A 15441-nucleotide genomic window follows, 5' to 3' on the forward strand; every position below is an offset into this window, starting at 1 on the left:
CGGCGAGTCGCGTAATTAGCGCTACGACAGTTTTCAGCGACACACATTCGAGCTTATTGTCAGTTTCGATTGTAAAATGTGAAAGGCCTCCTATTAAATTCACAAAAATAATGGATTCACGAAAAACAAAGAAATACAAATACCCGGGTTTCCATCTAATTTAACCCTCAGTGTGCATCTGGGGTCAGGTCGACCCCAACATTTTTTTCTCACATTAATAGCATTTAAAGATGAGCATCTCATAAGTAAAACCCCCAATATTAAGAAACCGTTATCCCCTCTCTAAAAGTAGCCACTTCATACTCCAAAATAAATAGACTTTTTGGAAGGGTTGCAAAGTGGACTATTTTTCCCTTAAAGCATGGACCCTCGTCTGTAAAACTCTGTAAGGATTTTTTTCAAAGCTCAAAATTTAACTTTTTACGAGATATTTAACCGAAAAAGTGCTTTTTACGCGCATTATCAACTTTGAGCACGTTTTTGAACAATGAAAAAAGATTTTTTTGGAAATCCGACTTTGCAGCCTTAAAGTTGGATAAATTCGCTGCAAAAAGTGACTAAACCTTTTATTCCGAAAAGCGCATAGTTACCGAGATATTCGATGTCAAAAATGACCGGGGTCAAAGTGACCCCATGTGCACGAAATGTCTCGCTGTGAAGGTGTGCACACTAAGGGTTAATATTATTCTGTGTCTGACTCCCTTTGTTTGAGGTTTGTGTTTATTTGTGCGCGATGTGCACACGATTTCATAGGCCAGTATGGTCGCGGGCAGTTCTACGAAATATATTCTCCAAAAGTTTCTGCACTGAGTATCGTCAATATTTTGTATTCCATATATCAAGAGACCCGGTAAATTATCATCTGTCGTCGGTCATAGAGGCGCTCCAGTCACTCGCCCCGCCTCCGTCGATATCCTCGTTTCGGGACGATTTTTTGAGCTGTGTGAATAATTCCCAAGCCGTAATAATAAGTCGTTGTCAAACACCGAAGACAAATCGTTTTCTGCGGAATCCGTCGGTGGATCCGAGGCCTGAATAATATCGAAGAGAAGATTTTTCGAAAGCACATTTATTTATTTACATATTCCGTGTGTTAAGGTCGCGCAAAAGACGCGATCAACTGCTCGTGTCATCAAATTCTTTTTTACCTATGCGAAAACATTATTCATACAACTGTGATCGATTTTCTTGCGTTTCTAGTTCGTTCGGACATTTCCAGTGTCTCAAACGTGTGTGTAAACGTCTCTCAACTCGATTCATACTTTTCGCAGGAGACAAAAAAGTCCTCGTGATTTCTTACTATTTATTTACGAAGGAAAAAAGCCACATCGATTCCTCTGTATATACTCGCGTATGTTAATGGACCTAATGAGCGATCACTAACTCAGTGAGACGTGGCTAGTTACGATAACGACTTTTTATGAGGTGTTTTATATACTTGCGTGTACAATTAGAGAACATTGACCTTTGAGTGATTTGAAAAAAATCGATATTTTCCGGTGCGATGCTCGTGAAAAATTACTATTTCGAGAAGAGTCGTTTAATAGTTCGAATCGATGAAAATTTATTGAGAAAATCGTACAGTACCGGCAGCTTTCATTTGGTTATTGGCGTCAGGTAACCATAAAAACTGCTTTCCGCTCGTGCATCGATCGCTGCGAGCGGAAGGCAGTTTCCATGATTTTATTAGCGGGTGCAACAGAAGCGGTCACCCAACCGAGTACTCGTCTCATTCGGAGCTCGTTGGCTGACATTTTCGAGTTCGAGGAGCACGCCAGGATCGAATAAAAGTGGAAAAATGTTCTACACGTGCGGTGCTGATAAGCGCTCTAAAGTGTTTCGCTTCGTTTAAATTTACTCGTAGAGAATTGAGCAATTCGCTCTTCGCTCGTCTTCAACTCCAGCCGCTATAGACACGCTGTGATTTCTTCATTTACCCCGAGTTGTTCCGAGAGTGCATTCGCACTTAGAAAAATAGAAGGCAAAGAAACAACTTGAGCGACGAACGTCATGGAACGTCGAGGGAGCAGATTGTTTTGACTCCATTTCAAGCCTGTCATGCGGATACAACTCGAGTGTTCGGGAGTCCGCTTTCACAAGTAAAAAAGAAATGCGTTACGAAATTTGGCAGAATCCGATTTTTTATAGATTTTTCAAAAAATACCGTTTCAGCTAGTTTTTAATTTTTATTTTTTTTAATTGGCGAGAACTCCGCCATGTCAAATATCAAATTTTTAATATTATTTCTAGGAATCTACAATTAAAAACTCGAGCATAAATTTCGCTGAAACAAAAATCTATGCATTGGAGTGTTGGAAATTTATACGAGACCAAAGACAGAAAACTGGAATAAAGAATGCCTCCGGAAAAATTGGACGACTCTTGACGGCGATGGAAATTGTTCAAGGATATATTCAAATCAAAGGCACATATATTTTCATATATATTTTATAAAATGTCCTATTTTATACAGCATATAAAACAATACTCTGTATTTCAATTTTATATTCACACGTTAGCGCTATACGACTATATACCACGTTAACTCGCCTCGTTAAGGGCCCTCTTTCTCGCCCCCTTGCCCTCCTATCGCTTTCATGCGCCCGAGCCCCGACACATACGTATATGACTTTACAATATTCGGCGGATTATTAAAATTTATTCTATGGACAGGCCCCCGAGTGTTTTGCTCTATTCCTATCCGCTCTCTCGCTCTCTTTCTCTTTCGCCCCTTTCACTCTTTTCTTTTTCACACTGTCCACTATACAAGGTGTTTCGAGTTCGATGATCGACGATATAAACTCGAGCAAGAGTTCGAATTCCGAGTCGAAAAGTTTGACACTGTTTTATTGCTCGTGCTCTTTTAAAGAATAATTTGAGTACCCTGAGAGGCAGAGGAAAGGAGCCAGTAAAAATTCTGCTGTGTATTCGACACGTTCCAGTTTTCGTGAATAATCAAAGTTCTTCAACCACATAATATTTCGGGAAAAAAAGGTTTACGATTTTTTAAATCGGTATCTCATTTTTGGAAAAAGAAAATTTGATTTTTAGCTCTCCCCCTTCCGTTTAGGATAGGCATGGCGCTATTGCTTTTATTTTTTTCGGATTTGAAAGTTTCGTTGCAATAACTCACGGGGGATAAGCTTCCGAGTGCAAAACTGCATGAGACTTTTCGATCCGGTACTTGATGCCAGACTTAAATTTCCATTATTGACCATACAACCTGAGACATCCGGCATATTTATAACCGATTTCAAACATCCTCATTTACTCGTATTTGTTCAATCTCTCTCTTTCTTTCATCATATTGAAATCTCGCGACACTGTGTTTTTTTGTCTTCATTCAATCAATCGGAATTGGCTAATTTGGTGACGCGATTATGATCTATCTCGAGTTCGGTAACGTCGCCGTGTACGGTTTTGTCGAAATTACGTTCGCCAATAGTCTCAGCAATAGTTTGCGTCTCATCGTCATTCAACAACGTATTTTTGTTGCTGCTTTCTTCCGATTTAATCGGTGCTTTTAAATGTATAATATGATTGTTTAACGAATCCGCAGTGTTGGCTTTAGCGTTGCTTATGTGATTGTGCACAACTGCATGATTGAGAAAAACTCCATCGGTTTTCCCCAAAAATTGTCCCTTCGTGGGATCGTTATTGTCGAAACTCGTAGGATCACGGATTATATTGTTCCACGTAACATCATCGATGATTTCGGTATCACGCTCCTCAGGCGGTAAACGATTAATGCGCGCTCGTACTATCGCCAAATGACGGTGAACGTAATCCTGATGAGGCGCGAGTTTCGCTGCCCTCTCCAAACACTGCGCTGCCATTCCCAATTTTCCTCGCTCTACCATTACTACACAGAGATTGTGGAGACCTTGGATATTTGTCGGATCCAATTGAAGAATTCTCCTATAGCACTGCCGATTGGAAAAACCGATGAGTTGTTAAATAAAATCAAAAATTGGAGACAGGAATAAGAATAATTCGAAAAATATTCATCCATCTATTTGAAACTGTAAAAGTCGCTTTCCTTTCTTGAGAAACTGAGAATTTTTCTCGAACGACGAAGAGGTTCGATCGAGCCTTGAAAAAAATCATCAATAATTGGGAAACTTACGACATCGCAGGAAATGAGCTGGGAATACAAGTTGATTATTTCAAAGCTATGAAAATAATTCGTTTTTCTTCAAAAAATGATCTTTTCGAATGGAATAGAATTCAGAATTCGTGAAGTCCCAAGCTCGTACACGAGAACAAAATATTTGAAAATTTAAAAAGATAATAAAAACTGAATGCAAAGTCATCGGTTCGTTCTGAAAATACGCAGTCACAAGAAAAATGTTCTTCTAACTTTCTGATGGTGGAAATCAAATGAAAGTGGAAATAATTGAAGTAGTTTTCATCTTTGAGGATTGCACGAAATAAAGGTCCACCGATTTTTCATTAAACGAGAGTATCTGTACTCACATTTTCAGCGGCATCAAAGTCTTTGATATTATTAATGTAAATGTCTCCCAAAAGTATTAGGCCTTTAACGTGATCCGGATGAAATCTGACGAGTTGATTCAAAAACGGTGCTGCTTCCAACGGTCTCTGCTCGTCGGCGAGCAAAAGTGCGAGATTGAAGAGAGCCGAACGAAAATCTTCTTTCAAAGCAACAGCGTTGCGAAACCATCGCTCAGCACTCGCAGAATCATGATCGTCCATCGCGAGCATACCCAGATTGAAATGCAATCTTTCGTTGTTGGAATCCTGCGACGAAAACGTTTTTCTCAACAATTCGAAAACAGCTTTTTTCGAGAAATAAATAAAGGAAGCTTATGGCAAAAGGTATGCACCTTTCTCAACAATTTGAGAAGTCTTTCTCGAGCAACTTTTCGTAATTCAGCCCTTCCAAGTTCTTGCAACAATATTGCCGAGTTCAAGAGAGCTTGCTCGTGTTCGGGATCAAATTCAAGAGCTTTGTCAAGATAGGCCAAAGCCTGAGAGGCTTTTCCTTGTTCGAGAAATACAACGCCCAGCTGAAAATAAGTAATGCAATTACTTATTTTTTGTTAGTTTTTTATAGTTCCCGTATTTTTCACGAGTTTGTTCGTTCTTCGTGGAGTTATCAGGATGCATTATGGTTTTTCTTTTTACATATATGAGATAGAGACTGGATAGAGCAAAGGGATGGATAAGAGAAGGAGCTCCGTGATACTCACGTTGTAATAAATGTCTGGATTATTACTGTCGTAGAATAGAGCACGCTCGTAAACTTCTTGCGCTTCCTTCGTGCGATTTAGCTTAATCAGAACATCCCCACGGTTTATGTACGCCTGAGTATAATCGGCTCGCATACTTATCGCCTGCCTATATAACAGATCAGCTTCTTCCAGTCTCGTCGCGTTCTTCGCTATGAGATTCGCCAAATTCACAAATACGTTCAAATGATTCGGCGCTATTCGCGCTTGATAAGATTCCCCGGGCTTTGCCTTCGGCAATAAAGATTTTGCCTGAAAATAAAATATTTCGTTTTTACTTCCGATTCTATATCAACAAAATTCTTCAAATTCTTCAAATATTGATGAGACATTTTTTTAAATGCCGCATCACCTTTACAAAATAAAGTTCCATCCGACAAACTGTTTTTACAGTTAAGAAAATCTGTAAAAATAGCTTTTTGCTAAGGCGTTCGAGAACAAAAGATGGGTTTAAAAAATGATGGAGTTTCTTTTACACACTTTTCAGATATAGAGTAGATCGAGCTGAATGCGATGTTGACAATGATTGATTTTTCAAACACTATTCAACTTGATTGATCTTACAAGAGTAATAAGATAACTGAATTAATCCGAGAGATAACATCACCTTCAAATAAGCATCCTCAGCCTCTTTGAACATCTTGAGATGATTGTACGTTCTACCGACGTTTATGTGAGCTCCGATATCATCGCCTTGGACATGAACAGCCTCGTTAAAAAAGTTCAAAGCTTCCTTAAATTGGCCTTGGCTCTCGAGAGCATGACCGACGTTATTGAATAACTTGGCGTTACGATCGTTCACTCGCAGTCCCGACATAAATATCGAATATTCATCCAGCCAATCATAATTTCTGACGAAAGTCTTTGCCGAGTGCGCAGCTATTAGCGTCACCAGTAAGATCGATGTCAGCTTCGAGTATCTGTGAATTATTTGAGACCCGTGAGTGTGGCACAGGATTTTCATGATTTGGCCATTTTCATGGTTTTACTCGTGAACGCAAGAACAATGTTTTTTCGCAAATTCTTATCTATCCCTCGAATGTATATTCAAACAATTTTTCTTGTCACTGTATTGAGTTTGAAATATTGAAACATGTTTTTGCAGCAGCAAAGATACGTTCTGTCGAACAGAAAAATTCTGTTACTTGGTAATCCGTGGTACTTCAATTCGGACTGAAATATTTGTTTCCATAAAAGTGGTGTACATATAAAAAAAAGAAGCACGAAGAAATTTCCGTTGCGATTGCCATAAAAACATGATGATAATAAAGTACCAAGTATAAATATAAAAAAATGTACCTTTTATCAGAGAGGATACTCCAGCCGTAACCGACCAGCATGCAAAAACCCATGGAAGGTGCGTACAAAACTCGCTCAGCGATAACAAAACCAACGGGGAAGAAGAGATTCGACGCAGGAAGAAATGGTAAAATCATGAGTGCCAGACTCATAATAAGAATAACCGAAGTTTGTCGGCTACGTGTAAAAATTGCTGTTCCCAATAGCCCAAATATAGTAACGTGCGCAGCAAGAGTCGCGAGATTTCTCGGGTCGAAAAAACTCTCAATCAATGGTATCGTTCCCATTGTCCAATCGCAGCACAAATCGATCGGAAGGAATAGTAGTCGTAAATTAACGGCAGCTAAATAGTTGTAAGTCAGTTGTCTCGTTGGTGTCGAAGCTACTGACGCTGGATTGTCAAATCTGTAATTTAACCAATTACCTTTTTTACTCTGACATAAAAAGAATCAGAAAATAATCAATAAAATTAATTTTATACAAATTAAGCTTTTCACCTACATCGATGGCCAGAAGCCATATTCTTTTAAAAATTTGAATACTAAATTTGACAAAAATCTTGTTATCATTTATCCTTCGAGAAATGTGTCCAAAATTTATTTTTCCCAATTATACTCAATCAAAAATGAGCTTCTTATTTCGTATTTAAAAAATAACAAAAAAAACTGGCTTTCCTATCGTCAAATGTGTAATAACAAACTCGCTTTAACCTTGTGAATACGGGCAATTTGGAGCCCATCACGTGTAATCTTAATATCAGGAGGCTAAACGTCACGAGGGTGAGTGCGGCCAATCTTTTGGTTCCTTCGCCCGACCACGTTGGCGTTATCTTATTACCACCGAACGCTGATTTTATCGCCAGGAATATATCCAATGCTCTGACCTGAAAAGCATCGTTGATATTATCGTCGCTGTTCAATGACGAAGGGAGCACGATCATTTGAATATTTATTTTGTATGTTTCCGAAGTGTAACGGTGTCGTTGATACTTCAATGTTGTCAGTATTCTTGTAAAAATTTAGCTCACCCTTTGAACGACGAAAATTTCGTACAAGACACAAACTGCAGTCGCTGTGATTCCCTGTTCCTTGCACAGCATGGCGACGAGCACACAGATCATTGACAACGTCAGTGAACGCCATGCTGAAAATCGAAACGTATTAAAAGTGTTAGGAATTCATTTTTTTAGTTCACAGTTCCTGACAAGATTTTTGACGACTCGACATTTTTTTTCACGTTAAAATTCAGCTAATTTTTACCTGTAGATCTTTTGCTCCGACAAGCTTTGGTGTACGTTATCAAAGCAGCCAAGTAGAACAGCGATGATAGAGTTTCTGCTCTCCCAACCACGCCGGTTACCTGTAATGAAAAAAGTTGATGAAAATTCAGCTCGGAGAAGAGTTTTTCACGGATATTCTCATTACACATTGTTTGATATTTTTATTTATGCGGTTGATGAATAAAAGAGATTTCGAAGAGTATCAGTGACTGAAATAGAGATGAATAGTTGAACAGCCCTTCTCCAAATCGGGTAAACGCGCAATCGTTAATTTCTTCTCTCGCTGATTGACGTCCCAGGAGACACCGAATCATGAAAAATTACATTCCGGAGTGCTCTAATTTTGAAAGTTTCAGACGCGGAACGTGACCGTTCGAGCCGAGACTTGAATAATTTGAAAAGACCCCGAATTCGGCGAATCAATAAATGCGGAGCGAAAACCCAGAAGGAGAATTTTTTGTCGTTCCCTCTTTGAAGTAACTACGAATGGAAAGATTTTTCAAGCAGTTGAAAAATTGTGAAACTCCTCACTGGGCTCTGACAATGTCGTCGATAAGGAGCTCCGAATGATTCGTAACCAATTTTTTCGCCTCGTTAATGGAAGATGGGCACGTTTCGACGCAACGTATCGAATTTTGCAAGAGTTTGAACTCCAGACTCCGCCACGGGGTCGGAAACAGTCTCGAGTTTCAATGGCTAAGAAAGGGCTCGTTCACTCCCGCTTGATGCTTTTTTGTGTTTCGTGAAATCACGATCTCAAGGTTTCCATCGAAAACGACTTTATCCTGCGTTGTTTCTTTCTTTACCAAGAACGAAAAATTCCGCACATAATTAAACTTTATCGTTCCTCTTGCAAGGCTCGACCCCGCTGCAGGATTTACGTCCACGAAAGTATTTCGTAAGCATTGTAAATTCAAAGTTTCCAGAGAGGGATGATGAAAAACGCTTTTTGGCCAACGGCCTCGTGGATTGCTCTTGCAAAGTTTCTTCGGTGCTCCATTCCCTTCCACGTGAACATCCGCGGATGAAAATGATCCGGAAAAAGGTAAAGAGAGTTCAATCTCCATGGTAAATCGGCACGTTCGCCATTGGCAAAGTTTAGGTCAATCGGAGGGTGACGCCAGAAGAGGAGCCACAAGTTCGACGACAAAAGTTCAAATGAAAACAGCGACGTAAACACTATTTTCTAGCGTCCCTTTGTCGCTCAAACCGATCGTTAAATGCTCGTATTTAAAGTCACATGAATATTCGAAGTGGCGCGAAGGATCAATAAATTACTCACAGCCTCGGTGTGTATGGGATGCACTGCGAACAAAAGGGCAGACACAAAACTCGCTAGATCCGGTAGAAACATCAAACAGGTCCTGTGAACAGTGATCGTACAATGGGTAAAGCAACAAATGACGAAGAAGAAGAAGAGAGGGGGAGAGGAGAGCGAGGAGGGAGATGAATTTAATTAAACTTGTGATGAGACTCACCTGAAATACAGTATGCACACGCCCACATGGAGAATTACATTGAGTAAGTGGTATCCCATTGGGTCGAGTTGATGAATCACGTAATTCCAGCGAAAAGTGAGGACACATAATGGCCTGTAGGATTTGTGCGATTGTTCCTGTTGCGAAAAACATAAAAAGCCAAAATTCATTATCAATCAAGCGAAAATGGATTATTCGGTGCTGCTAACCTGCCCAGAATCGTGACGCTGAAGTTTGCAACGTTGGACTCCAACGAAATTATCTAAAAAACCCCTCCAATAATTCGAGTAATTCTCCAATTTAATTTCCTGTCGAATTCGCAATTCGTAGTTTTTCAATCTGCACTGACACTTCGTTAAGTCAAATATTGGTGAACTACAAAGGATTTAAAAAATCCCTCCAATAATTCGAGTAATTCTCCAATTTAATTTCCTGTCGAATTCGCAATTCGTAGTTTTTCAATCTGCACTGATACTTCGTTAAGGAAGTTGAGGCATTAGAATGAAAATGATGTCATCGCTTTTAAACCGAGTGCATCTTATAAAGTGAAGTGTTAAAAAAAAATCAGTTAAATTTTCAGACAGTTTAGGAGCGTCGTTGCTGAGAAAAATCAATAACAATTTGAGCCAAATAACATTTAATCTTATGGAAGTCAAGACACATTCAGTGATATCTCCGTTAAAAATGATGCTAAAAATATGAAATTTTTTGGGCAACATGAACGAGGCTTGCTGAATAATGTCAATTTTTTCAGATTTATTAGGAGATTTGCTGAGATGATATTAATAATAATCTGTTTCCCGTGCAGTTTTTTGAGGCTAGGATCGTCACCGTTCGTGTTTTCGACTGAGCTTTCACCAGTTTTTCCTCTTTTTTTTCCCCAACTTTTCTTTAAAGTGTATGCAACATTGCCAAACTGTAAACTGGCCTAACTTTTGAAAGGTACAGGTCATAACTTTTGGATAAAAAAATGACTGTACAGCCTCACTTCCTTAAGTCAAAAATTTGTCAACTACAAATATTTTTTTCCTTCATTTCGTTGGACTCCAACGTTGCAAACTTCGTCCAAAATCAGTATCGAACATTTCGACTCTGGATAACGAATCTTTGTTAAAAATAACATCGCCATTGTTTTATCAGCTCTAAACTCGTTGACTGCGAGAGGAAAAATCATTGTCCACGAAGCAGAATATCCCTTTTAACGAATTCGTTAAACATTGACAAAAGATCAAAGGGAACCTGTCAAAGCTCATTAATTATTTTTTCGCTTCTCCTTCCCCGATTCGTACCATCCGAACGCGTTGAAACATTGATTCCGAGATTTTTAATGCTGTTTTTACGTACTGTAACAGCGGAATGTCTGTTCGGAAAAAAAAATATTCCATCGAATCCACGTACTATTTTAATCTCCACGATCGAAAATATATTGAACCGAGAACAAAAAATGACAGTAAAGGACGGGATATCGGACCAGCGATTAAAGCGGAATAAAAATTGAACAACGGACTGAAAAATAGTTTTATACCATCGTCAGATACAGGCATGAAATGAAAAAACTGCAGATCGAACAATTTTTCGAATCTGAATACAAAACTATGTGCACCCGGATCAGGAGACTCTGTAGAGTCTCGGTTTACAGGGTCGCGGCATTCCCTTAAGGTATTCCTTCCGCGAACCCGAATATTCTACAAATAACTGATTTTAAACAACAGTGAAGTAAAAGTGCGTGCTAAATTTCAGGTCAGAACATTTAAAAGAAGAATGAAAACTTCAAAAATCGTCAAATTTATATGACGCTGAAGTTTGCAGCGTCGGAGTCCAACGAAATTGTGCAAAAAAGCTCTCCAATGATTTCAGCAATTCTAGAATTTCCTTCCCAGCCGAATTTGCGATTCGTAGTTTTTCAACCTTCACCGATACTTCGCGAAACAATAAATCGGTGAATTACAAATGTTTTTTTCCCTTATTGCGTTGGACTCCAACCTCGCAACTTCAGCGTCGTAAATTTATACGACATCATCACACTTCCATTCAATATAATTCATGTACGAAATAATTCTAAATTCCTGATACAAACTGTCTCGGGGATAGAAAAAAATGTAAGAGATATTGACGATGGAAATTGGAAGAATGGCAGAATCAGAAGATCATGGGAAAGAAATACGTTAATGTTTTAGTTTTCATTCGAGAATAAAAAATGGACGATCGTCTCGTTATTTCTCACAATCCACAGTTGATGAAATTATGAGACCAGACAACCGATAATTTTTGTGTCCCAATTATTCGATGGAAAGCATAATTTAAATGGCATTATTAAAAAGAAAATTCATATTCCTCGATCGAAAGCAATTGTAAAAAATTCCATTTCAACGATGAATTCAAGCGGGTCGTCGTTATGGGGTGTAAGGTGTAAATTCAGATTTGGTTTTTCTCGCTCGTTATCGATCTCCTAGAATAATAAAGCTTGCGCGAGGATCCGGGAAATTTATGAGTAAGAGCCAAGAGAAATTACGAAGTAAATCACGAAATCGAATTAGCATAAATTTGAATAAAATCGAATGTTTTTTCCCTCAATTTTTCGTAGACAAGGGTCTGCTTCTGTATTCAGGTTGCCCGAGCTAAAAAAACAACAAAAACAACAAGGCTCATGACAATTCGTGTTTTCAGTCGGCTACCCAAACGACGAAGATTTCTCGTGAAGTGGAAAAACTCGGAACAATTGAATTTGGCATAAAATAAGGAAGGAAGGGACGAAATGAAGCGGAGATTGGAAATTGGAAAGTCCAAGGGCGGGGGTGCCGGGATCGAAGAGAATAATTGGATGACGACGTGCTTGGGGTTTGTTGCGGGGCATATATTTATGGAAAAGAAAGTAAGAAATTTAAAAAGCTTGGTCGAAAGGAATGAAAATGGGAAAAAAGGCAGCGAAGTGAAAAAAAATAATAAGCGGAACGGTTGAATCGACAAGTGGCGAGAAAGACGACGAGTCCTCGGCGTTTACGTCGCGGATGGAATGAAATGAACCGGAATAGATAGGATTTGAGATTGCTTCGGAATGAAGCGAACACAGGAGGCGAGAAAGCTGTAGGGGAGGGGAGAGAGGAAGCCTCGGATCAATACGCGCGAGCTATGGCGTGTGCGAAGAGAGTGGCAAGGGGGAGGGGGTCGAGAGCGCCGGGTGGTGGGGGGAGAGAGCGGGAGGGCTGAAGTGTCTCTCTTACTCTCTCTCTCTCTCTCTCTCTCGTGCGCTTTCCCGCTCGTGGCTCTCGAGGATCGGAAGGAGAAGCACACTCACGCACTCGCACATTCGAACGATCCGTCTCTTGGTGCGATCCACCGAACCGACGAAAAATTCTCACATTCGTCCCTTGAATATTATTTTCAAGATTTTTCATACTTTTGGCTCACCTTGTGCATTGGGGTACCCCAAAAATCATTGAAAAATACATTTTTCAGGGGTGTATGGGGTCTGAGATCGCGATTATCCTTGATCGCTGAAATATCGTCAAACACGAAGCCACAACCGAGGCTGTTGGTATAAACTGCGAAGGCGAAAGTGGCCACGATCGCCGCGAGAGCTCCTCGCGCAGGCACTCCCATCACAAATACATCGATCCGCTAGTGTTTTCTTTGTTTTGTTTTTCTTCAGATCTTTTGTTTTAACGAAGCACCAATTTATGCACCTCTTTTATCCACACATATATATATACACACACACATATAGCTATTTCTGCGTGCTTATGTGTGTATATATATATATATATAGGTATATTTATTTATATCTTTGTATATCTGTATATAATTGTGTAACAACTAATTGCAACGCGTACGAACTCCCGGCGTATATATGTCATATTTCAAGCGTCCGGGCAGCCTAGCGTTCCTTCCCGATGCTTCTCCTGCATCACAATTCAGCCCTTTTTATTCTTAAATTCACAGTCTTCACTTGAAACCTCCACGTTTCACTTACTAACGTAAGCATGAACTCGCGATAAACGCACATTCTTGTATCAATAAATCTTATTGTTTCTTGGTCATGGAAAACACGACGAAAGATACTCTTTCGGCTTTTATACGTTTACGTACGATGCGTACGTGCGTTGACGGTGGTCGCTGCACGTTTGAGCGCGACACCGGCACGAGACGCATGGAACCTTTGCGCTCGACTGTCCCAGGCCAAGCTGTCAAGCGCCATGGACCTTCCGTCCGCCAAGCAGACGAGATATTAGAGTCGTCCGGTGTAAAGCGCATGCGTCTTCTTACGATTTTTTTCTCCATAATGTTTGAGGCTTTAGAATAATTTTTTACCGAACATTTGTTGTCTTTTCTAGAAAATCATATTGATCTTAGAAATATGGAAAATTCAAATTCGCTGTCTTAAACCCTCGTGTTCAATTTTTTGTGCTCTGGATCAGGTTTTTTTTAAATTAATAGTTCTAAGTACTTTCACAAAAATGTTGAAAATATTTTTTTTCGAGCCAATATTTTATATAAATTTTTAAAAATAGTTCCTACTTTCTGGTTTTTTCATAACATCATCAAATTGGACAAACCACAGCAAATTCTTTTAATATGGGCATCTAAATTAACCAAACGGCAGTTCTAGAACCGAAAATGATTAAAAATTTCGGAACAGATAATTGTCGTAACAACATTTATGGTTACATAAAAAAATTATATTCACAGTTATTATAGCTTGATCTTGTCGGTGATATTATTGCTCTCGTTCATAATTATTGTTTTAACCAGCAGCGAGAAGTTGTTATTTTATTCAAATATACACAAGCAAGTATCCAAAAAGTTACCGGTGGACGGTAAAACTCACTTTTGTTGACAGAACGTCCTAGTGGCGCGATCTACCACTCTGTAGACAAAACTTTACGCTGGGTCGTGGGTCACACGCGGTACGCCGGTACGCGACAAGCGGCAGGAGTCCAGTCCCAGTCCCAGTCCAAAACACGTGTGCGTCCTTACAGTTCTTACTCGCCGTGCGGTATTCAATCGCGGGTTTTAAATTGTACTTTTTGTTGAAATTGTGATCGAAATGGGTGAAACTAAACCAACCAGGATGGAAGAGGATGAGGACGTCTCCGAGGCTGATGCCAGTAAAGAAATGAGCTACGAGGAGAAATTGACGAATGTCAATACTATAGCGAAACCCATGGCTCCGAAAAAACTAACCAAAAAAATTTACAAATGTATCAAAAAAGGTATGCTCTTATAAATTTTGGGTAACTTCATAAAAATATTGCAGTTTTGTACCATGTGAAGCTAATCAAGTGCCCAAGCAGGATGAAATTTTTTAACCTTTGAAAAATGCAGTAATTAAGAATGTTACGAGTTTTCATAACTCATTGATTATTTTGTTCAATCTTCCAATTTTTCTACGAGACGTTTACAATCTGGTCTCACGACATCACGTTTTTTCTTATTACGCCAACCGCCTCTAACCTCGCAGTGGTTTTTTGGAACGTGATCACAATTTCATGAAATATTGAATATTATTATGGAATAATATGAATAATTTTTCCCAAATCTCCTTTGATCTGTGATGAATTAGCGTTTAAAGTTGTATTAAATTGAAGATCCTGAATTAAAGTATTTATAATTCAATTGAAAATCGATTTTTCTTTAAAGAAGTTCAATTTTAAATTTTAGCATCAAAACAGAAAACTTACCTCAGAAACGGATTAAAGGATGTACAGAAACATCTGCGTAAAGGTGAAAAAGGGTGAGTAGTTTGGAAGACATCGTAATAGAGGATGGATTTGAGTTTTCGTCAAGTACTCATTGAATCACTTCAATTATCGTTTCAATCCCTTAGATTGGTGGTATTCGCTGGCGATGTATTTCCTGTGGAAATAATGTGTCATTTACCAATAGTTTGCGAGGACAAAAATTTACCATACTGTTACACACCTTCGAGACAAGACATCGGCACAGCAATGGGAGTGAAACGAGGCAGTTTGATGGTTCTGATAAAAGAGCATCCAGACTACAAAGAACTTTACGACGAGATCAGCGAAGCAATGACACACCTTGCTTCACCCCTTTAATTTAACAAGTACTTCGTAACATTCTAAATAAAGATATTTTTTAATAAGGTATATAAGAATAAAACTTAATTTCCTTT

General features: G+C 39.1%; 2 protein-coding genes and 1 long non-coding RNA gene across 4 annotated transcripts; 2 read left to right on the forward strand and 1 right to left on the reverse strand.

Annotated features, from left to right (window-relative positions):
• The first annotated feature begins 921 nt into the window (after positions 1 to 921).
• On the forward strand, positions 922 to 2674 carry LOC122407167 (uncharacterized). Its single transcript, XR_006260165.1, has 2 exons — positions 922 to 2099; positions 2251 to 2674. It is a non-coding gene; the product is annotated as an uncharacterized lncRNA (long non-coding RNA).
• LOC122407161 (protein O-mannosyl-transferase Tmtc3-like) lies at positions 2431 to 14269 on the reverse strand. Of its 2 annotated transcripts, none has more exons than XM_043413189.1 (12): positions 14134 to 14269; positions 9309 to 9445; positions 9113 to 9194; positions 7811 to 7910; positions 7579 to 7694; positions 7262 to 7434; positions 6552 to 6956; positions 5860 to 6172; positions 5214 to 5504; positions 4848 to 5030; positions 4477 to 4761; positions 2431 to 3926 (listed from the first exon to the last, which is right to left on the reverse strand). In XM_043413189.1, exons 2-12 carry the CDS (start codon positions 9365 to 9367, stop codon positions 3348 to 3350), a joined length of 2586 nt encoding a protein of 861 aa, XP_043269124.1. In that variant the 5' UTR covers positions 9368 to 9445; positions 14134 to 14269; the 3' UTR covers positions 2431 to 3347. The 2 variants fall into 2 exon arrangements, with proteins under 2 accessions (XP_043269124.1, XP_043269123.1); XM_043413188.1 differs by lacking the exon at positions 14134 to 14269 and adding an exon at positions 12717 to 13486.
• Positions 14270 to 14327: 58 nt separating this feature from the next.
• On the forward strand, positions 14328 to 15415 carry NHP2 (NHP2 ribonucleoprotein). The gene is made up of 3 exons (XM_043413193.1): positions 14328 to 14518; positions 14967 to 15039; positions 15133 to 15415. The coding sequence occupies exons 1-3, from the start codon at positions 14353 to 14355 to the stop codon at positions 15362 to 15364; spliced, it is 471 nt and encodes a 156-aa protein (XP_043269128.1). The 5' UTR covers positions 14328 to 14352; the 3' UTR covers positions 15365 to 15415.
• Positions 15416 to 15441: the final 26 nt, after the last annotated feature.

This window comes from Venturia canescens, chromosome 2 (assembly GCF_019457755.1).
Source record: "Venturia canescens isolate UGA chromosome 2, ASM1945775v1, whole genome shotgun sequence".
NCBI classification, from domain to species: domain Eukaryota; kingdom Metazoa; phylum Arthropoda; class Insecta; order Hymenoptera; family Ichneumonidae; genus Venturia; species Venturia canescens.